The 23,044-nt window shown below is 41.8% G+C and overlaps 1 protein-coding gene across 1 annotated transcript in view; it reads left to right on the forward strand.

The window, feature by feature from the left end:
- Positions 1–1,731: 1,731 nt before the first annotated feature.
- Positions 1,732–23,044, forward strand: part of LOC141754707 (dolichyl-diphosphooligosaccharide--protein glycosyltransferase subunit STT3B) — a 108,024-nt gene continuing 86,711 nt past the window's right edge. Inside the window, exon 1 of the mRNA XM_074613957.1 lies at positions 1,732–2,259. Coding sequence (XP_074470058.1) covers positions 1,979–2,259 — 281 coding nt within the window. The 5' untranslated portion in view covers positions 1,732–1,978. The remainder of the gene's footprint in view (positions 2,260–23,044) is intronic.

A 23,044-nucleotide genomic window follows, 5' to 3' on the forward strand; every position in this document is an offset into this window, starting at 1 on the left:
CTGAAAACAGAGCCATGAGGAGGTGCAGAAGTCAAGTTATCTCCTTGAACACTTGAATTACGATATGCTGAAAGATTATTATGGATTTTTTGCCCAATGATGCCAAAAACATTCTGCTTACTGGCACTTTAAAACCAAGATACTCGGATGAGTAGTTATTGCCTGTGTGTGCAGCATCCGTTTAAACATCCCCATAAATTACCCAAAGCGATGGGTATTGAAATCACAGGCGATACATAAACACAATGAATGCATAATTTGAATTTATGATTTTGGAGGTCAGTGATTAAATTACATTGCAGCTTGTTTAGAAGCAGGGCTCCTCTGATTGTGCAATGCTCCAGTGTAAGATGAAGCACTTTGCAGCAGGATAGGTTCACATAGAGAAGCATTATATGCAACAAATGTTAGAGGAGATGAGAAAAAGTATATTTTTTTGTCAACTCTGACTTTAGAAAAGAGTTGTCTATACCTATATTACAAAGGAGATGGCGGTTGGACTATTGTTCGCTCCCTTTTGGACTGAATCACATCTCAGATAAATCAATAACACTTCCTGCCTCTGTCTCATTGTTATATGAAACAGTGCGAGCGCAAAATGAATGTATACTATCAATCAAAAAACTTGAGCATTTATTTGAAATGTTCAAAAAAAGAAAGGTGTCTTATTATAGGCTTTCAAGGCTTCGGGGGGAAGTTGTGAAAGAAAGTACATCCGGAGTTTTAAGAGAATGATGAATGCTGTGTTCTTGTCTTTGCTGGGGGACATAATAATGATGAGAGACATCAATCTTTATTACCACTCCACCACCACCCAGTCCAGAACATCCAAGGGCAACAGAAATATTGCACTCACTGAGAACATTTATCTTCACACACACCTGCCTATAGATTTAGGGTTTAGGGGTAAAATACATTTCTGATCTTCTGCTATGTTATGAACCATCCAGACCTCTCAGGCCATCTGGATCAGGTCTGCTTAGTGTTCCCAGAGTCAGAACTAAACATGCAGAAGCAGCGTTCAGTTTTTATGCACCAAATATTTGGAACAAGCTCCCAGAAACCTGCAGGACCAACTCCAACTCTGAGTTCTTTTAAATCAAATCTTAAAACGTTCCTGTTTGCTGCTGCCTTTTATTAAACCAGATAATGATCTTATATACTGCACTAGAGCTTTTACTCTTGTGTGTTATACTCTATTTTAGCTTCTATCCTAGCTTTTATTTTTATTTTTTTATGTTTTTATAACTGTTTTAATTATGTCTTAATGTTCTTTTGCACTTTGTCGCAATGTCCTTGAATGTTTATGTAAAGCACTTTGAATTGCCCTGTTGCCGAAATGTGCTATACAAATAAAGCTGCCTTGCCTTGCCTATAGATTTTATAGATTATCTCTTCTTTTGTTATTCTCTTTGAAAAGTGACTAATTCGGCTTTAAAAAAAAAAAGCCAACTTTAAAACCTTGTAATAAGGGTTGTATTTATAGCAGGGGCAACCAGAATGACTCAATCTTCATATAACAGAGGGGATAATCCTCATTTCAATCAGTGGCTGCTATAATATAAATGTGTTTCTATTGGGGGACTCAACTGTCTGTTAAATCAAGTTCTGCGCCCTGATTGGCTTAAACACGTGAAGCCCCGCCCCTTCGTACCTGTCGATGTGTGATTGGTCGAAAGAGCTTCCCTACGCCCCGCCCCCTCCGCATCCCCTCCCGCCTCCCTTTCCAACCGGCGTTCAATCGTGAAGCGGATTCAACCGTTGCAGACTCGGCTCTCGGCTCGGTTATGTGGCGCATGAGTGTGCTGTTTCGGGATGTAACGGAGTACTTGAGTTAAAAATATACACATATATATACCCGGGAGACTCAGAAGGAGAGCGGGTACAAACTACGGGAGTTTACGGAGGGTGGGAGACACGGGAGAGCGGTTGAAAGGAGGAGGGAAGACCGTTGCAAAACCCCAACTGACACGCAGAAATGGCGGAGCACCACGCAGCCAGCGACAAGCAGCACAAAGCGTCCACCAACGCCGCCGGAGGCTCCTCGGTGCACGGCGGGAGCAGCCGACCCAGCGCCGCCGCGGGAGGTGGTGGAGGTGGTAAAGGAGCAGGAGGCCTGTCTGGTGGACTGACACAGCCGGCCGGGTGGCAGTCTTTACTCTCCTTTAGTATCCTTTTCCTGGCCTGCCTGGCCGGGTTCAGCTCCAGACTTTTCGCGGTGATCCGGTTCGAGAGCATCATCCACGAGTTTGATCCATGGTAAGAAGAAGCTAACTTAAAGCTAACGGTGTTTGTTTTGTGTGTGTCGGGGTCAGGTTGTTAACTTGTAGTTGACAAAGGAAGACAGGGATATTGATGTCCAGAAAAGCTCCAGCAGGGGGTCATTTTAAAAAGATGAACTGTGTTATTTTAACTCTTTAAAAGTCAGCATTAATGTTTTGAACACAGCTTTAAGCTAAACATTGAGCTATGAGGACTTTAAGAACTTTAAACATGCACTTTTTTTAACTAACATGTTTTTGCACTATGGAACTGTGATGCTGGAAACTTGAATTTCCCTCGGGATCAATAACGTTTCTATCTATCTATCTATCTATCTATCTATCTATCTATGCAACCATCGTGGACTCTAACCACTGGCACACTTTACACTATACATCCTATATACACTTACTTTACACTATACATCCTATATACCACTTTATAGACTGCACATATGTACATATAACATAACTTAAAGCTACGGTTGTGTGTCGGGGTCAGGTTGTTAACTTGTAGTTGACAATGAAAGACAAAGATATTGATGTCCCAGGTCATTTTAAAAAGATTAACTGTCTTTTAAAAGTCAGCATGAATGTCTTGAACACAGTTTTAAAGCTAACTAACTCACTGTTTAGACATACACATTCAAAAGTGTTTTCCCATAATGACTTGCGACAGGGCTTTTTCCCTCTCTGGTGTCTTTGGGATAAAACACTTTGAAATGAGAGAGGTCAGTGGCCCTGATGTGTGTAGTCTTGTCTGAAGCTCCGTGACATTATTAAAATGTGGTGGACTGAGTGACAAGGGACTAGCTGGTCCGGTTTTACCACTCTTCATGTTGTTTATCATTCACCTAACCGTAATGATAGCTGCGGATGAACCGTGTGTGTGGAGGCTCCTCCAGCTGCAGGTGCACATTTAGTTTAGGTTGTGTGGGGGGAAAACGTGTGGAACACATGCATGATTTCTCTTTAATTCATTGAATACTCAATGGGTGAAGTTGAAATGGTAGTTGTTGCTTATATGGGGATTATTATTATTATTATTTTTTAATATTTTTTATTGGATTTTACATATAAACATATATACACATACAGACAGATTAACAATATTAATAATTCAATTATACAATGACATGTTTAGTCAGAATTTCCACAGTTATCAAAGAAAGAGAGACATGAAATTTCACATATCTAACAAAGAAAACAAAGAAAATAAAAAAATAAGACCCACACAACAATTTCAACAACATCACTCAGCAACACAGCAGTTTCAATTCTGAGGCTTTTCCTCTGGTAATGTATGTAAGTCTCTCCAGTACAACACAGGATGCCATATCCCTCACCAATACATGTATCGAAGGTAAATCCATTTTTCTCCAAGACAAAGCTATCATTCTCCTGGCCTGCAGGAGTCTAAAGTCAATTAGAATGAACTGTTTTGAGTTGGGATTATTGTTTTTTTACTGCTAGAACAGATTCTCTCTTAGAGTTTAACACAATTTACTGAGTGCGTGGAGATTGTGCACACTGGACAATCAGGTTTTCGCCCAAAATAATCATGATAACAGCAGACCGTTTATACCCCGGAAGCCAACTGATCCGGTCTGGTTATGTCTGTCATCACAATGCAGGATTATTCCGCTTTGTAACGGTGTCACATGGGGCTCACAAAGTGTCCGCCTGGCTGCAGAGCATGTCGTATACTCTGTGGGATTCAGCCAGGCAGCACTGACTGACTGATGCATTCATTTATTAATTTTCAAGGACAGGTGCTCCATCTTGTTCAGGGTGACACTTGCCTCTTCAATTATGTTGATAATTTGATTGCATTCCATAGCCAAGGGCTATGAGAGGGTCCACACGGTTCAGAGGACCTTGATCCTGCTTTGAGACCGGAATTTGCGCTAACCTGACCTTAGCACTGTTAATGAGTAGTCCCCCAAGTGTCACACACTCATTAGACCCCGAATTGTTTCTTTACAGCCGTCACATATCCGATTAACGCCCTGGGTGGTGGTCACACAGTTACCTATGGCGTTTTTTCTGCACTTCACTGTGAAATTGGGAGCTGTTTTGCCTCAGTACGAGGCTATAAAGTGCCATCAATTTCCACAGTTAAAACCGCACAGTTCTCTGGGAACATGTCACAAAAAAGAAAGCAAAGGCGCTCTTTGATATTCAAGAGTTTAAAAGCTCTTGCAGCTATATGAGTAGTCTACATTTGGTTCTGAGAAAAAATTCTCTGGGACCTCGAAAATGTAGAAATGTTTTGATGGAGCCTAGTTTACTGTTGCAGGTTTTAAATGTGCAAAATGGTGATTACAGCCACAAAGAAGTGTTTAACCCTCTGAGACCCACAATAGACCCATTTTTGTCTTTTTTTTAGGGGGTCTTTGGGGGGGCGATAGCAGGTCAGCAGTATATGTCCCATAGAAGTGGTGTACATCATTAGAAAGCTGGGAACCTGAAGATTAATTGCTCTCAGCACTGTGTCAAGTTCTTCTCGTCATAAATCAGAAATAAACATGAATTAGTCTATTAAAATAAATTACCAAAGTGTCTAAGGTCTAAGGACATTATGATGGCCACTTCCATGCTCTATTATGTCTCATAAGTTGCTGCGGCAATGTTTGGGTTGATACCATTTGGTGCTAAATTTAACCATTTTTTCTACCACTCGAGAGCTGATAAAAATGATCAATAGTCTCTCAAAAATGCCACATAAAGACACCAAGACCTTGAGGAACACCATAGGGGAAAAAAGCCATCTGGGTATCAAAAAACGTTTGACATTTTGAGATTTCTGTAAGAATTGTATTTTTTTCAGCAGAAAGGCAGAACTGACCACACATTAATATCTGTTTATTTATGGCAAGTAATATCATTATAGTAATATTTAACATATTTTCCTCATATTGTGCATCCCAAATTAGAAGTAGCTAGAGATTGCAAATAATCATTACTTTATGTGGAAAACACATTTGTCAAAACAGAGATTAATACCAGATATATATCTGTAGTGGACTATTCATAAATCTTGCAACATTCATACCCCCTCCAGTCATCTTTTGACTCCATGTGTAATCCTGCTCAGCTTGCTGAGAGGTCAGAACCACGGCCCTACATTCGTTAACACTCTTGTGAATCTTTCAGTGTGTGTGGCATCCGTAACACTGGGGTTGTTGTATACATTAACGCACAAACCTGACCTCTGTGAGTACTGTTTTTTGTCAGGAATACTAAATGGGACATTATTCAAAGATTTATTCTGTTGACTCTCAGAAGCGAGATTGGTCTGTATTGCTCTAAAAAGCAGCTTTTTATGATTACATATTATAATTTCCTCACCTTTTTTGACGTTGAGAAAAGAAAACATGTCTTTTACAACCGCAGGCACACACAGGGTGCTGATTGGAAGTGGCCCGTCACTCCCAGACACACATGATTACTGCTGCTGCTGTTGTCGTCTGGATGCCATTATTGATTTTTTTTCCTCTGCGCAGAGCTTCAAATTATCTGCAGCTAACCATTCCGTTAAATAAGCTGGCAATTTGAGGAATGAAGATTGGATTTACGAGCACCGAAATGTCAAGCTTGTTCTATGCAAACACAATTTTGTAGGCGAGTCTCTGATATGACTCGTCGCCTGTTATCTGGCTGTGCTGCTCATTTTGGTTTCCTAATATTTGTTGATTATTTTAAGACCAGACAGGCTTTAGTTTAGTTGGCATTCAAGTGAGATTTTGTTTGTCTTCTCCATTCATGAAAGTAATTAGTTTTCGAAAGTTGTGACCTGACTTTCAAATGCATTTTCACTTTCTTTAACCAACCTCAAATTAATGCTCAGTCTTCTTAAAGTAACGAGTCAGTGGATGGTTCCCTTTTCTTTAAAGTGGAAGTGAATCACTCAACCAAGTTAAGCTGGTTTACTAAATGGATTTCCACTCTCATGATCTATTATATAACAAACATGACAAATGTAAGCATTTAAAAGAAAAATGCCAACTATCCGTGTGACGTCACAGGCTAGAGTACTGCAACATGACGGCGCTCTTGCCACGAAAGATGAAATGGATCTTTTTTATGGTTTAAATGCTTACATTTTTCATGTTTGTTATATAATTGTTTGTTTGTTATAATTGCAACAGGTCAGTGGATGGTTCCCTTTTCTTTAAAGTACCTGTATTTGGCAAACTGCTATTGGTGTTCCTCAAAAGAGAAACATTTGTTCCTGCTCTCTGAGTTGACTTTTAAACAAATTCTCCGTCCTGTTTATTGAGTTAGTGGAAGGAAAATGTAACTAGACTGACAGCTGTATGGTGAGGCACATGCATGTGTGTATGGGAGGGGAGCTTTCCTTGGAAAGAGGCAATTTTTTTTCCCACCTTGGTTATGTCAGAAAATAGAGTCCGTTCTGACAGCAGAGGCAGGGGAGAAGAAGCGTATCTGTCAAGCATAATGAGTTGGATACTTGGGTATAGCCACACAGAACATATACTCTCACAATTCACACACTTGCATCCTCACTCTCTCTTTGACCGGTCGGCATCAGAACTGCTGCCGCTTCGCATGGCTGGAGCTTTGTTCTAGGTCTTGATGGATGCTCACAGCGTGTCATACAGGGTGTTAGCTTTTAGTAGCCAAGTCCACTAAAGCCTTAAGTGGTGTGTTGGGACGTATGTGGTGCTAAAATGATGAGTCAATTAGACACAACATGTGCAGGTCACAGTTAGGAAGATTTGCTTAGTTTTTGCTGCTTCACGTGATTGTGAATTGAATACTACAGGTTTTAGGCTATTGGTCACAAAATTTTAACTTTGTATTCTTCACTGCACGAAACTCATTTTTAATCCCTTTTATGTTAAAGGTGCTCTATATGATACCCAGAGCATTAATATAGCAGCAAGCAACTATTGTCTATGTAAAGATATAGAGGAATAATGTCTACCTGAGCTGAGAATGAAGTCACTCTCCCTCTGTGTGTATTGTAATCAGAGTAACCAGCCGGGCTGGTCGTGCGTGCCTTTTTGTGCATGTTCGTGCATGTGAGCGTGCCCCACTGGTTAGCTCACGGCCGCCGCTCTGCACTGCTCTCAAACGGCGATTACAGCTGATAACGATGTTCCGACCGATGGCGTCAGCGCGGAAGCGTAGCACCCACCCTCCGGTTCCTCTCTCACGTTAACACCAAAGAATATATATTGCAAAGAAGTGAAAGTCAATTGATCGTTCCATTGCAACATCAGCGCCCAGCAGCAAAGCTACGCTTTTACCATTTTGGACTAAACGCAACTACCAGATGTCAGTTAAATGTAAAATAAAAGTGGTGTACAAAAGTAAAACAAAATTATTTCTATTCAATTGTCATATTCTACCAAAATGGCCATTGTTGAACAATATATAGTAAAACATTATAAATATAATAAATGTTTTCTGTCCAAAATGGCGGCAGCGGCTGTTGTCGAAAAACATCAGTTAACACTGTTAGCTCTGTCAGCAGTTTTGCCATTGTTTTCACTGTTAGCACCGCTAGCTGCGAGCCGCCGGCACAGCCGTCGCCATGTTGAGAGCCGTGCGGAATAGAAATGCTCCCAATCTCACACTTAGCACCTTTAACTAAAGATGCAGGGATCCAACTTTTTTCTCTCCCAATATTCAGATACCTCAGCTCAGGGTATCTGCCGGTACCAAACACTGATCATTATACCAGTGCAGCTTTCCCCAAATTACTTCACTGCATGAAACTCATTTTTAATCCCTTTTATGTATGGTTCCAGTTCAAAATTGCTTATGCATACACCTGCCAAATCAGAAATCTGGGTTTTTGTCAGTTGCCAGATTGGAAATAGATATAAATCTTGAAGTTGTTAAGTTAAAAAGGTTATGTTCTGTTTAAGGTAAGAGACAGTCGGGATTGTAGTATTTGTGCCATCTGCTCCTGTAGCATTTGTGTGCCATCTGCGTGCACACTCACGACAGCAGCTTCACCAGGTTAATAGAAGATTCAGCCCAAGAGCAATTGGAAAACTGCCTAATGACGCTCTAAAATGATCAGAACACGTCGCCTTATTCCTGCTCTTTCTTTGAGCTGATCCTGCTGCTTGTCTGCATGCGCTCTCTCTAACCTGCCTCTCCTCTTGTGCTCTGCAAAATTTGGGTGCAGCAGATTTGAATTTTTCTTCCGAAACACAAATCTGAAAATGATTACAACCACTTTCATCGTCTCTGTTAATATCCTGATCATCTGGGTGGGAACACCTGCAAAACTGGCAGCGCTAACAGCACCACAGATGGAACAGATTCTCAGAGCTTTTTGGAGGCAGTGACATTATTTCATGTAGGACACAAAGTAAAACATCCAGTGATATTATTCGCCAGCTTTTGATTGTTAATCCCAAAACAAGAGAAGTGTGATTTAACATCTGAAATGTCAGTAGTTTTCACAGATGCCTTGTACACAAACTCATCACAAACAACACTTTGATATCCGTTAACACCTCTGAAAGGATGTTTTAGTGTTTATGACCCCTTTTTATAATACAGTTTTCACTGGTAAAAGTTGTTAAGTGCTGTGAAAATGAAATCCCAACAAGTGATGTTACCACTTCAGCTTTTTTTTTTGAAAAGCAAGCAAAATAATAGGGAGAAGCAGCTATTGTGTGTTGTCCCCCCCTTCCTCTCTTCTTTTTCTCTTCCCTTCTGTCTTTTTCACACACCAAGCATGATGTCCATCTCAAAGTAGATTAGGCCATACCAGAAGCGGCGGCTGCTGGCACAGCAACACGTTAGCGAGTGCAGAAGTGTGGGAAAATGGAGAATAAGTCGGGATTGATCTCCCTACCAGACACTTGGCTGGAGCTGTGATCTCCGCCTAAACCCCTCGACTGGCTGTCCAACAGCTTATGAAATATTCAGTGTTCAGACGGTGTCCAGTTACCTGCAGCAGAAAAAGTCATAGCGAGTGTCCATCCTCGGGTATTATAGGCTCATTTCTTAGGCTTACATTATTCTTTGTTTAATAAATTGGAGTTACCACGGCAACTTATTAGCCATTTCACAGCAGAGCCAAAGGTAATGACTATTTTGGCTCCGGCTCTTTTGTCTCCACTCCAGCCTTGCAGGCCAGGCCTCCTCGCACGCAACTCATATCACAACAGGCTAACACATTTTTTTGTTTTATTCTCCCTTGCAGAACTTTTTTTATTTACTGCTTTCTCCTCAAGTCAGGAGACTTGATGTCAAGCCCCTGATGATTAAGTGCTATTTCCCAGGCCGGGCCTCCCAGCGGACCAGTGTCAGGCATAGCAGGGGAGTCTGTGAATCCAAGGTGTGCTGCGGCACAGAGCGACAGATCTTTTCCAGGGCACCTGGGGCGTGTGGAGATGAGATGAGGATCAGGCACAGGGACACCACAGGCTAGCACAATGAAAGGCATACAAACAACCCAATTTCACAACAGATTTAGTAGTTGTTTTTTTTATGTGTACGACTAGGTTAACATTTAATTTGAATATAGGTAGATTTCTAACGGCACTTAAAAGGATAGTTTCAGTGTTTTGAAGTGGGGTCGTATGAGGTACTTATCCATAGTCCGTGTATTACCTACAGTAGATGACACTCGGCACGTCCCCAGCTTGGAGAAGCAGATGGCACAGGAGCAAAGCAATGTACTGCTGTGGACGGGGTCGGCAGCAAAACATATTTTAGCCACCTAAATGTATGCTATATTTAGAATATTTTCACCGCTTTACCTTGCCGTCAGACAGCCCTTTCCGACGTGGAACTGAAGATGTTGTATCCATCTATGTTCTCGCCAAATCCACCAGACTCCATTTGAAAAAAACTGTAATTTTACCTTGGGGGTTGCTTGTCTACCGCTGCCTCAATCAGTTAGCTTGTTTGTGTGAATCCAAACTAACCAAAGTCACACAATAACACAAACAAGCTAACAGATCATGGCAGCGGTAGACCAACAATTCCTGTGTTCGGTGATTTAAAATTACAGTTTTTTTTTTCAATGGAGTCTGCTGGCTTTGGTGAGAGCATAGATAACAGCTTCAGTTCCCCATGGGAAACACAGACTGTATAGCTGTCTGATGGCAATATAAAGTGGTGAAGATATTCTAAATATAGCGTTAAACTGATATTGAGTTTTTTTTTTAGGTCGGCCTTAGGTGGCATAAATACGTTTGGCTGCCAGCCCCATCCACAGCAGTAAATGATTTGCTCCCATGCGGTAACTCCTGTCTGTTTCTCCAAACTGGGGGCGTGCCGACTGTCATCTGCTGTAGGTAATACACTGACTATGGATAAGCACTTCATACAACCCCACTTCAAAACACCCAAAGTATTTCTTTAAGGTGTGTTAATTCATATGACTGCTTAGTCTATTCTGAGGTTACCGTCTTGACTGTGAAATATGTGCAAAAGGTTGTGCATTCAGCTTGTTGTCAGCTATTCCATGATGCCGTTCAGGACTATAACAAAGGGCAATATACTGTATAAAGGTGAAAAGCATTAGTAGATTCGTTCACACTGAATTGAGGTAGCTGATGCCCCAGTTTTTATCCCTCAATTTGCCTGTCAGCCAATTTTGGTGGGGCCTGTTCTGAAAGTGTTGGCAAGATTGCCACCTAACAAGAGGTGCTTGTCAGCAGCCCGGAGGCCACACGAGCCACAGATGCCTTGATGGAGGATAATGGCACTGAGAGGTAGCTCAATTTGTTAGCGTGATGAATTGCCTCTGCTGCGCATTCAGGGCAATATTTGTGTTTGTGTGCTCACCCGCACATTATAAGCTTCATGGGGTGTTTGGAGCCAGTTTAAGTGTTTGTTTAATTTAACATTTAATTACGTGGCGGTGGCAGAGGTTCAGCACAACACGCTGTTTGCATAAGCTCCAGTACAATGTAGCCAGCATGGCTGTAATTCATTTGGAATTACCTTGTGCTGGTCGTCTGCCCCACCTTTTTCTCAACCACAGGCTTTTTTTGCTAGTTTTGGCAGCCGTTCGCTAATGAGATTTTAAGAGCATTGTCCTCTGACAGCGTTAAGCATTGTGTTCCAGCCCTGCGCTCTTTATTGAAGGCTAAAGAGTGTGATCGTCTACTCCTATAACTTTAAAACATGGCAGCAGTGCAACACAAGCAACTGATTACACCCAAGCCTGATGCTTACATCTCAACATCCAGGATGTAGATGGCAGTGTTTCCTATACCGTACACATTCCCTAACCAGTAGGCCTCCACAGTTTAATTAAATTACTGTTTAATTTACCTTATTTCACACAATGCGCCCACAATTAACAGAAAAAAGTTCCCTCTCAGCTAGAGCAATTTGGAGCTTCAGTAGCTTGGATTTCTGTTCAACCCATCCCTAAATAATTACCACAGATTCCCATGTTGTGTTTTATTATCTGTTTCCACATTATCGCAATTTGAATGCCAACACATACTAAAACGCCTCTTGGCTTCTATACCCTTTGCTCTAACACTCGGCCGACCAATTGTGTAACTTCATCATTCAGTCACTCAGTCTCAAACTGGAAACAACATGGCGGCCTGCTCGAAAACTCTGTTATTCCCTCAAAATCTACGTCTGAAAACATTTCAAGCGAGAAATAGCCTATGCCGCTGCTGAATCCCATTTCATTGCAGAACTAGATCGCCTAGTTTGACAGCTTGGTCTAAGTTTCGTGAGCCGGATGCGTCGCGTTGGATGGGCTCATTTGCATAAAGGACTGTTCCCCACCTTTTCATTTTGATAGAGCAACGGCCAATGAGGAAACTCCAACACTTGGCCGACCAATCGTGTAACTTCTTCACTCAGTCAGTTACTTTTGCGTTTGTAGGGCTTGGCCCTCTGCGGTCCGGCCAAAAATGGAGAACCTTTGGTCTAATACTGTATCCTGTACTGGGACTGATGTTGGAGTGTGCCCAGAAACAAACCTGGGAAGCAGAACTAAATTTATTTCCTGTGTTCTCATGAAAAATGCTACAGGAAACAGTGAACAAACTTCAAGCACACACACACTCGTACATTAGTGTGTGTGTCACGCAGAGTAGAGATGCGTGGTTGATGCAGCGTTTGTCAAGCTGTTTGTTCTGTGTTGTCACAAGCGCTTTGATGTGATTGTTGTTCCTTGACCACCCAGCCTGCAGAACCCATCCGACTGGGGAAAAACAGAAGGAGCGACGTGTCCGCTTAACAAATGCAGCGCTGTAATTGACGGCACTCCTTTTTGAATGCCTGTGCAAGCGCTTTCTCGTTTGTTTTCCTATAGCGGTTGTTCTGTACATCAGTAGAACTGTGTGTGGCTGGTCAGTATGGCAGCAACGTTGTTGTTTATACCATAGACATTGGTTTGTACACATACGTTTACACACAGAATTTCGTCCGGTCTCTGTACAAATATGATGTACTATTGTAGCTCTGGGTGCCCACAGACAGCTACAATTGTTTTTTCCTCCGTATCTGATTCAACAATGTCAGTGACAACTGGAGGAGAATCTCAATGCTGATTTTCCGCTTGTTTGTCGCATCTATTCATCTCTTTGCATTGACTTTGTATGTAATTGCACTGCATGAAAAGTTTGTGTCGCGCTTGGCGTGAATGCGCCATAAGACCAACAGATGTAGATGATGCATGTGCGGAGTCATCCCCGAAGTAGGGCTTCTCCTCAGGGGAAACGAGAGTTATTCTTGCATGAGAAAACCCAATATCCGCCTGTTATGCCAGTCTTGTGACTTTGTCTGTGGCTACTGAAGATCATTGTTGGTCAGACAATGCTTGAATATTGGCTCAGCCTGGCTGTTTTCCTTTTCTCCTTCACGTTGGCTTTGAAGTGGTCCTTGATGTCCCTCTGGATGGTGTGGGGTGGAAGTGGGGCAGAGGGAACAGAGAGGATCTGTGCTTATCATGTCCTCTTACTGACAGGAGTCAGCGTGCAGCTCTGTGGGCGAGCGCACCTGCATACAGAGAGGAGAAGAAAGGAGGAGTGAGAGAGGAACGGCGGTAGGATGGTAGGAGGGGGAGAGAAGAAATTAATGCCTGCCAGGCATCCAATCTGAGGGAGGTTTCGGCAGCGAAGCCAAAGAGATTTCATTGTTCCAAAAACTGCCTCATCAGTTTTTGTGTGTGTGCGTGTTCATGTGTAATATTTGTGCTTTATGTTTTTCATGCAGGGAGGATAGGGTTGATTTGCTATTTTGTCTGCCTCGGCCTCGGGTTAAATTGAATGTCGTGTGTAGCTGATAGACTACTTACAGCACAGCCCATTTAATAAGATCAGCTGTTCAAAGCATCTCTAAAGCATTATTGAATAGTTAAAATAGCTCAACTCAGCTTATTCTTGAGTCATTTTTCTCCTTTCAATTTAAAGCCTCCAACACGTTGCAGAAACTCCCCAGGAATTCACCGTTAAGCATCAGCAGCAAACCCAGGTAGATAGCTAAGAGCTGGCTTAATCAAATAAATCCCGAAGCAGAAGTTATTATGAAAGTCAGCAGGTAGTTCTAACCACACTGCGGTGCTTTGTGGAACAAATTAGCCGTTTGGGTTCTCTTCTCAGTGAGCTGGTTATCTGTTATACGAAGTTACCGCTGCACGGTTCACACTGAGATTTGCCTGCTTAGTTCTGTGTGTCGATATGCCAATTGGCCGGTTCCCTGGGTAGATGATTGGCTAGCAATCAGTTTGGCACCTCTTAAATGCCTCGTGTTCCGTTGTCATGTATATTCTGTTATGTCTTCATTGGTATTCCCTTTTCTCATTTCAAGGTAAGATTTCTGTAAGCCTCTTGCATATTTTTTTATTTTATGCTTTTGAATCAGTTATTTAGTTTTCAAATCGTTGTTGTATGAAATGATTGTCTTTTTCAGGCTTTTATGTTTCAGCGCTTTTCTAGCTAATCTCACATATGATGTTATTGCATTTTCCTAGAAAGGGTTACACGGCTCCTGCCTTCCTCTCCCACCACTCTGTTTTGTAGATGCCGCAGTAAATCTTCCACAATACCGAATCTCCTCTTGTTAGAATATTTATATACTCTGGTGCAACTGCCCGCCCTTCAGTTTTATGTGAACATCTTGTCCCCTGGGATTACATGTGTTTGTTCTGGGTGCTTTGGTTTTCTCCTGCACCAATAGAGAAGTGTTGGGAATTAAAGATATTCCTGCTATACAGTGCTACAGGGTGATGTATTTTTGTAGGCCAACCAGGAAGTTAGCATCGCCCGGGTTCCCTCGACAAAAAGCCAATGGGATTTTTCAGAAAATAAGCTCTGTGGCAAACATTTATGATACTTACACGTTTGTTCCATAAAATAATCTGGGTCTATTGATTCTAGCTGGTGTATACAGATCCAGTAAGGAAGCTACAGCTAGTTTGTGGCATGCTCAATCTGGCAGAGCATTTTTTTGGGCTACTATGCCACTGAAGATGTTCCACATGATCACGAGAGTGATTCGATTTGATGATCGGGACACAAGACCGGCAAGCCGTCAACGGGACAAGCTTGCTGCCATTCAGGCTGTATGGGACAAGTGGGTGTGTCACCTGCAGCTCTTGTACAACCCAGGCGCTGATGTCACCGTGGATGAGCGCCTGGTCCCCTTCAGAGGTCGCTGTGCCTTCAAACAGTACATGCCAAGTAAACCAGGGAAATATGGCATAAAAATCTGGGCAGCATGTGATGCCAGGACCAGCTATGCATGGAACATGCAGGTATACACTGGCAAACCTGCTGATGGACAGCCAGAAAAGAATCAGGGCAAGCGTGTGGTGCTTGATATGACAGAAGGTCTCCGGGGTCAAACTATCACATGTGACAACTTCTTCACATCCCATGCCCTTGGCCAGGAGCTGCTGAAGAAGAAGCTGACCATGGTGGGAACAGTGAGAAAGAATAAACCGGAGCTTCCAGCTGCACTGCTAGTGGCAAGAGACAGGGCTCGATTCTCATCTAAGTTTGCCTTCACTGAGACACAGACTCTTGTCCTATTGTCCCAAAAAAGAAAGAATGTGCTTCTGATGAGCAGTCTTCACAGGGATACTGCTGTAAGCACAGGGGAAGAAAAAAAGCCTCAAATCACCCTGGACCACAACAAGACCAAAGGGGGAGTCGACAACCTTGACAAGGTATTGCACTTTTTCTTCATAAAATATTTACTGCCATTCATTCAAAGTGCAATGCATTGCATTTTTATGTAAAAAAATAAGTATACGTTTTCAAATGATGTATTGTTTGTTTCTTGTGTTACCAGCGTGTACACTTGTAAAAGAATGACAGCCCGTTGACCCCTGGTGATCTTTTTCAACTTTCTCGACGTGTCTGCCTACAACTCTTTTGTGCTGTGGAGTGAGATTGACCCGGCCTGGAATCGGGGGAAGTTCCACAGGAGGAGGCTGTTCTTGGAGGAGCTTGGTGAGAGAACTGGTGACACCTCTCATCAAACGACGCCAGGTTCTTCCCCGCACGTCAGCCTCTGCCAGCTTGGTTGTGGATGTTCAGCAGCAGGATGCACCCTCTACCTCTGCAGCAGCCCCCCCTCTTCCAGCTGCTCTTCCTGACCCATTGGCCACAAGAAAGAGGTGCAGATTCTGCCCTGGCAAGAGTGATGTCAAAACGGGCATCAGGTGCCAAAAATGCGATGCATATATGACACAGGGAAGGTTCTTTTGTATTTTCTGTGTTCTGTTTTTATGATCCAAATGAACAGAAATTATTCTGAGAAGCTAATGTTTTGAAAAGTTGAGTTTTGGAAATAAATGTTGACTGTTCTTTGCAAATAAAGTTGTTTTGCTCTTTCTCTCTCTGTTATTTGTGAATAAAATTGCTCTTTGATAATCCAAAATAATTCACAATTTCTTTATTTTACTAAAAAATTAGGTATATTTTCATATAAATCAGGTTTATTGACCATAAATTCTAAAAATAAGTGTAGAATTTGTGGTAATGAGTTGGAATGAAGTTGGCTAAAAAGGTGTAACACAGAATTGGGTGATAATTTATAGTGTATGCTTTATAAACAGTCAAACAAAACCAGGTCGATTTTGACCCGGAGAACAAAAGTTGCATGGTCGACGGGAAGACAACAGGAGGGTTAAGCTTGTGTTAACCACAGACTTTATTTCAGGCAACTAACTAGAAACCCATTCAACATTGACTTCCAGACGAGGGAACTGGAAGTGCCAAAATGCTAACTCATTTCCGGGTTTTATGACTCATTCCTGTAGTACTGTATTGCCTTTGACCAAGGCACCGGCCTGGTCCCTTTTTAAAAAATTAAGACGTATTAAAGGATGATATTCTAATGGGAATCTTGCAACTGCGACTCACTCTTTTCAAGCAGGAGTAGATAGGTTGGGGCTGCAACCAATGAACATTATTGATTAAACTACCGTTTATTTATTTGATTAATCCCTAGGTCTATGAAATATCAGAAAATGGTAAAAAATTGTCCATCACAATTTCCCAGAACCCAGGTGGCATATTCATATGTCTTATTGTGTCTGACCAACAATCTAAAAGCCAAAGATATTCAGTTTACTATTATATTAGAAACTATAGTTAGGGATGTCATGATACCAGAAATGTAGTAGTCAATACCAATACCAGTAAAATTCCACGATTCTCGATACCAATGTGATACCGCGGTACAAACAAAAGTAAAACAATAAATCCCATGTACTTCACCATCCACTCTCTTTTTGCATTGCCAATTGGTACTAAAGTATTGGTTCTCGTGTTTTTTTGGCATTTTAGCTTAAGAATTACTTAATATTTTAGGCTCCTATACAGTAAAAGCTCAACTGCAACAAGAGGGCAGTGTTCAATACAGTTCACACTAAACTCTGTCCTTTTGGGGAAGAGAAAGATTTTCCTACCGTAAAAGAAAGTGAAGAGAAAAATGGAATGAAAACTTGAGTTGCTGACTATGCTTGTGTTCATATGTTGATATTTTTTTGCCCGGATTTTTGTAGTATTGTGGTTATTATGCGATTGTCAGAACAAATCCTGATTATTTTCTCGATTTTCTTGCTGAGTGTGTTTGGTTTTGTTCTGAAAATGATTCCCAAGTATAATCTTACTCTGCCCATTGTACGTCTGCCAGAGGGCATCTCTCCATTTGTGTCAACACCCAGTCTCTTGTTTTTTTCTGGTGCGGATGAGTCCATTGTTCAGCTGTTGTATTTGTGTTCATTCGCATCGGCCCATTGGGAGGGGATGACTTTATTGTCTCAGCCTAGCCACTGGCAAGCCCACCTGGTGTGACATTACGGAGCATTATAGTCTGAGGCTACGGCTTTGTTTTAGGTTGCCAGAATAGCTGACTTCCAGGCAAGGACACAACCGCCCAGGGTTGCTTTCTTCTGTTACGGGCACAGACTAATGCAGGAGTAGTTGAAGGGAGGAGTGGGCGGAAGAGGCCCCAGGGCAGAGGAAAAGAAATGACAGATGGACGAATGGAGCGGTGTCATGCTGGACAGAATGACAGCTGGAATAGGTTGTCAATCTGTGACTGGCTGAGAAGTACGAGGCTGTCAGGCGGCTGTCATATCATCGTGGTTATCAAGTAAAGCAGCCATCAGGTAGTCTGGGCGAGCAGCAATGAAACCAGGTGGAGCAAAGAGTCGAAGACCAGTGGACAGTAATGTAGACTTTCTTTTGGTGACTAAAGTCACTTTTAGGACATGTAGCGTCTCATGAGAAAGAAACCAATTAAAATAGTTTGAACAGAAATATAACATTTTACATTTTTTAAATGATTGGCAATGAATCACCCATGTATTTGATTTGGCAAAGCACTCCATTCCATCGTCCAAGTGTGCAGATGTTAACTCTATACATGAAGATTCCCTCTCTGTTGCGTAGTTCTTTTTCTGCTGACGTCTAAAAACAGATGACAGTACTGGAGCTCTGCATGGCAAAGGTGAAATTTCTGCTGAACAGGAAAAGGTAGGGAAATCGTGACTGAAATTAATCATCTGCAACAAATTCATCAGGAAAGTTAAAAGCCCCTAAAAACCCATTATAAGGATGTAATATTCAATGTGAGCGGTTTTAACCCCTGCAAGGATAGACCCCTAAAGGTGTTTGCTTAAGCTGTAGAAGTTCAGCCAGAACTTTCAGATTAAAATTTTTTTTGGATATAGCTTTATTGTGAAATACAATGTCGTAGCCAATAATGTGAAAAGAATAACATTTTTATGCCTGTGCGATAGCCATGGCCGTAGGCATTATGTATTTGCGTTGTCCGTACGTCCGTCCATACCATTTGCATAAACGCAATATCTCAGGAACGCCTGGAGGGAATTTAGTCAAATTTTGAACAAGCGTCCACTTGGACTCAAGGATGAACCAGTGGGTAACTCCAGTGTCTGACAAGTGAAGCCAATGCAGAACTGCCTTAAACCTGCATTATACCTAATAGCCAGCAGGGGGCGACTCCTCTAGTTGCAAAAATAAGTCTGATTGTATAGAAGTCTGAGAAAATGAGCCTACTTCTCACTTGACATGAGTTTATGGTCTCAATCGCTAGTTTCAAGTCTTCTTCAATACAGCATGATGTTCATTTAGTAAATTATGGTCCTATTTATAGTCAAATAGACCATAAAGCAGGATATGCTTTCGGTCGCTTCAAATTTGACACAAACGTCCACTACGACTCAAGGATGCAGTGATTAGAATTTGGTGGTCAAAGTTCACTGTGACATCACAAAACACTTTTTTGGCTATAACTCAAGAACTCAAGAATTCATATGCTAATTATGACAATGTCACACAAATGTCTAATTGGATAAAATGAATGAAGTGATGACATTTTGGACAGACATGGATGTAAACAGCAACTTGACTGGTTTGCGGAGACATACAACCGCGAGGCGGTAATTCTTGTTTTTGCCATATTTTGCCATTGGACTCGCTTATATTTATTCATGAGGAAAGGCCACAGAAATCCCTGGGATATTGGGGATGCTTTTTTTACCAGCTCAATCTTTCAGTTCAGTGTCATTATTTAAACCCCTGCCTCCCACCATCATCTCCATGCCAGTCAGAGTGACAGAAGGCACAATGTAATGTGAGTGCTCGCTGAGAACTGGTTTCCCTCATGGAACCTGTCTGTGGGCATTGTTGGCATGCAGCTAACCTGCTGCTATAAAAAAAGTCTAAGGAGTGCTTTGAGAATAGCATGACTCAGGCAACCCACAGCAGGCATCGGTGCACTTGCAGGCCATTAGATAAACAGTTTGTTTCGGCCTTAAGACATCTCTGGAAAAAAAGCAGCTTTCAGATTCCAGTAAAATATTATATCACAGATTGCTTTTTGAACCCTATTTGACAGATAAATATTGTAGCTCTTTTATAAATGGGTGTATAAAATTAAAGAGAAAAGAGGCCTCTTTATCAGAGTCGAGGTATAGTTTTCAGAGCCAAAAAAAGATCCTAAAAACATCCTACTATTCTCTTGTATCCATGACCACACCCACGTCATAGTTAAAGATCTTAAACTAGTTTGTCTCGTCTGACCATGCCTGAAGGAAAAAATATTTGTACCTGTTCCAAACTGCCTTATTTGAAAGCAAGATGAAAAGCCTCCCATCATAGAGAAATGCGAGGCAAGAAAATCTTTTGCTTTTTGATCCATTTTTAGGAGTTACTTCTACTAAAAATGTATACAACTTGGATTTCCTGACATGGTGGACAATATATTGTATAATGTTATTCTTTTTGAGTACATATCAGCCTTAAATGTCCTCAAGACCATCTTGTGATGTATGTGTTCTTGCATGTGTTTTGAATTCTTTTAAGGCCCTGACACACAGTTCGGGGCCGTCGTTGAGCGTCTGTCGCCCTAGTTTTTTGCGGCGCGTCCCGCACCGTCGGCTCTAGTCTGCCCATGTCGGAGGCTTTTTGGCCGATTCAGCATGTTGAATCGGCGACGGAGCTTGTCGGCGAGGGAAATCACTATGATGTGATTGGCGAATTAGTGCACGAGAAGAGAAACGGAATTGAGGAAAGCAAGCAAACGAGTAAAGTCAAGAGGGCAGACACAGAAGGCTCTCCATTTTTCATCTAATCTGATCATTCCAACACAGATATTTTCACAGCGACATGGCCATGTGGAATTAAGCCAAGTGGTGAGTGAGAGTGGCGTGAAAATGGTCGGCAAACGCCGCTTTATTTCATGTACGTATCATAACAACGGCTTGTATATCAGTTCTCGGCTTTCCGGTTTCCCTTTTTGAATGACGAATACCGACTACGGCCGTCTGCAGGTGTGGAGAGTTATTTCCTCTCACGCAGGCGCAAAACGTACGAGCTTACTGGCAACAGTCAGCCAGGGGTCCTTCATCCCCGCTGGGTGTTTGATGACGGCTCGGTGTGTCTGGGCCTTTACACTGAAGTAACCTTCAGGGAAACACCCATGTATCAGTATTGTTACACCTTGTCACCCTCTTTACGTCCAGCATTCTGGTACTTGTGAAAATGACTAAACTATAAGATTTCAAGCTGTATTTTTCAGCTAAAATCTTACAGATGCAACAAGATGGGATCATTATAAAATGTTTTCTCATTCCACTTGCTGTCTCATCTGGCAGCATTTCAGTCTGCAGAGACACAACTCTGCCTACTCACTTTGCCTTTTATGATGCCTCCTCTTGATCTAACCAAGTCTTCAGAACAGATTTGCAGAAATTAATAAACAAAATTATTTTTTCCCCGTAGCCAACTCTTCAATTTAATGTGTCCTTGAGACACATGTAGCACTAAAGGAGTAGAAGAGCTTTTCTTTCCAAATGCTAATCGTTGCCCCGAGTGCCATCCTCCCTCTTGTCAGCCGCGGTCCTTCTACATTTCCCAACCACGGGGATGGACTGACCCACTTGATTTGGAGGCTTAGTCTTTTGCCTTCCGCTGATGTCCCGGAAACTTGCTGTCATCCTTTAGAAGCTACCGGTTTCATTGTTCACAGTTTTGTCAAGCTGTTTTTGCTCGGTGGGGGAGATGTAAGGCAACCATTCTTCGACTCTGTTGTTATTGAGTCACAGCAGCAGTTTGGCAGTCTAATTCAATACTTTTCTCTGAGCCAGCCACCATATGGATGTCACGGTGATGCCAACATATCCCTCACATCTTCTCTTGTTTTGTCAGGAGAAAACATGGCGAAAATGCCGTTTCGTTGTAGGTTGTGTCTACTTTAAAATAGACAGGGACATGTCCTATGTTTATACGGATATGTTTGTACTTTTATTTCCATGCACAGTCATACATTTTGAGCTGCACGTAGATGGTCCGCACAAACATGGGCAAAAAACTAAATTTACGTTGCTTCCTTGTAAAATTTAATCTATCAATTAGGGATGTCACAATACCAGAAATTTAGTAGTCGATAAAAACACCAGTGAAATTCCACGATTCTCGATACCAATTCGATACCAAAGTAAAAAAGAAAACTAAAACAATAAATCCAATGTACATTCAACATCCACTCCTTTATTACTGTTTGCATACTGCTTTTTCTTTCTAAAGAAAGTTAAACAGGTCATAATTCCCTTTCTATTATCTATTTTGTATTGCTGTGAAAACATCTCCTTCAAACAAATATTTGTTCAAGTTTATCGCCCAAAACTACATTTTACAAGATTAACTTTTGAACACATCAGGATAACGTTAGAATTTACCTTTGACCAATACTAATTTTTACTGAATAGAGCCTGAACTCTATCATAATGTAAATCAATGGCACCTCCCGTGTTGAAATCGGCAGGACGGGAGCTAGTTAACGTTAGCTGATAGCAGCCGGTAAGCAGCACAGAGCTAACAGCTAACGTTAACTAGCTCTCATCCTGCCGATTTCAACACGGATTTGCTGTGCGTAATGCAGCATTATTAGGGAAAAATAGGCTACATACCCTCGATGCGTCGCGAGTGGGTTTACTACATCACAAACACATTTTCTGTCGTCCCCGGGACAACGGGATGCCGTTGGACTTGAACCCTGGCGGTACCTGCAGTGCTGTAGAGAAACAAGTACCGTCATATTTTCTGAATTTTGTCATCGACTTGATACCGAAGTATCTGTTCTCATGACATCCCTAGTATCAATAAGCTGTCTATGTCTGCTCTGCCTCCTAACAACCAGTTTCATGAAGAGTTTTTTGGGTGCAACATTTTAGAGGTTCCTCCCTATTATCCCATTCTACCTTGGCTGTGCTTCACTGGCTGCTACTTTGTTGTAGCCAGGGCTCCTGTAGCATGAAATATTAGATGATAGATGCTTTTTTGAGGGTACTCTGTGTATATCTTGTGAAGTAATACCTGGCTCCTTGGAAATTCCTCCATTAGAAATATAGCTATAGGTAATTATCGGGATTGGTCTTGACCTTTAACTAAACTCCTCAGTGTAATGAATATAATGAATTCTGTGTTATAGATCTTCAATAGGTTTATTATTTATGGTGGTATTTTACTTTTATCCTCTTGTTGGTGTACTGCTTTTCCCTCCCTGGTGCATGTGACACTAAAATCAAAGACTGTGAAGTTAATCTAGGCCTGTGATGGTGCCGTCTTCTCTTTTTCATCTCAACCTGTGACCTTCTGCAAGCATGTTTCCTTTTTAAGCGGATGCACCCTAGTTAGTGAGATCAAGGAGGATATTTCCAACACTTAAGGAATGAATCCAGCTCTGATGATGGCACCTCTCCATTAAAAATGCTCCCAAAGCTTCATTGGAATATATGAAGGAGATCATTAGGCACTAGATATGATTTCACT

This window comes from Sebastes fasciatus, chromosome 17 (genome assembly GCF_043250625.1).
Source record: "Sebastes fasciatus isolate fSebFas1 chromosome 17, fSebFas1.pri, whole genome shotgun sequence".
Lineage (NCBI taxonomy): Eukaryota > Metazoa > Chordata > Actinopteri > Perciformes > Sebastidae > Sebastes > Sebastes fasciatus.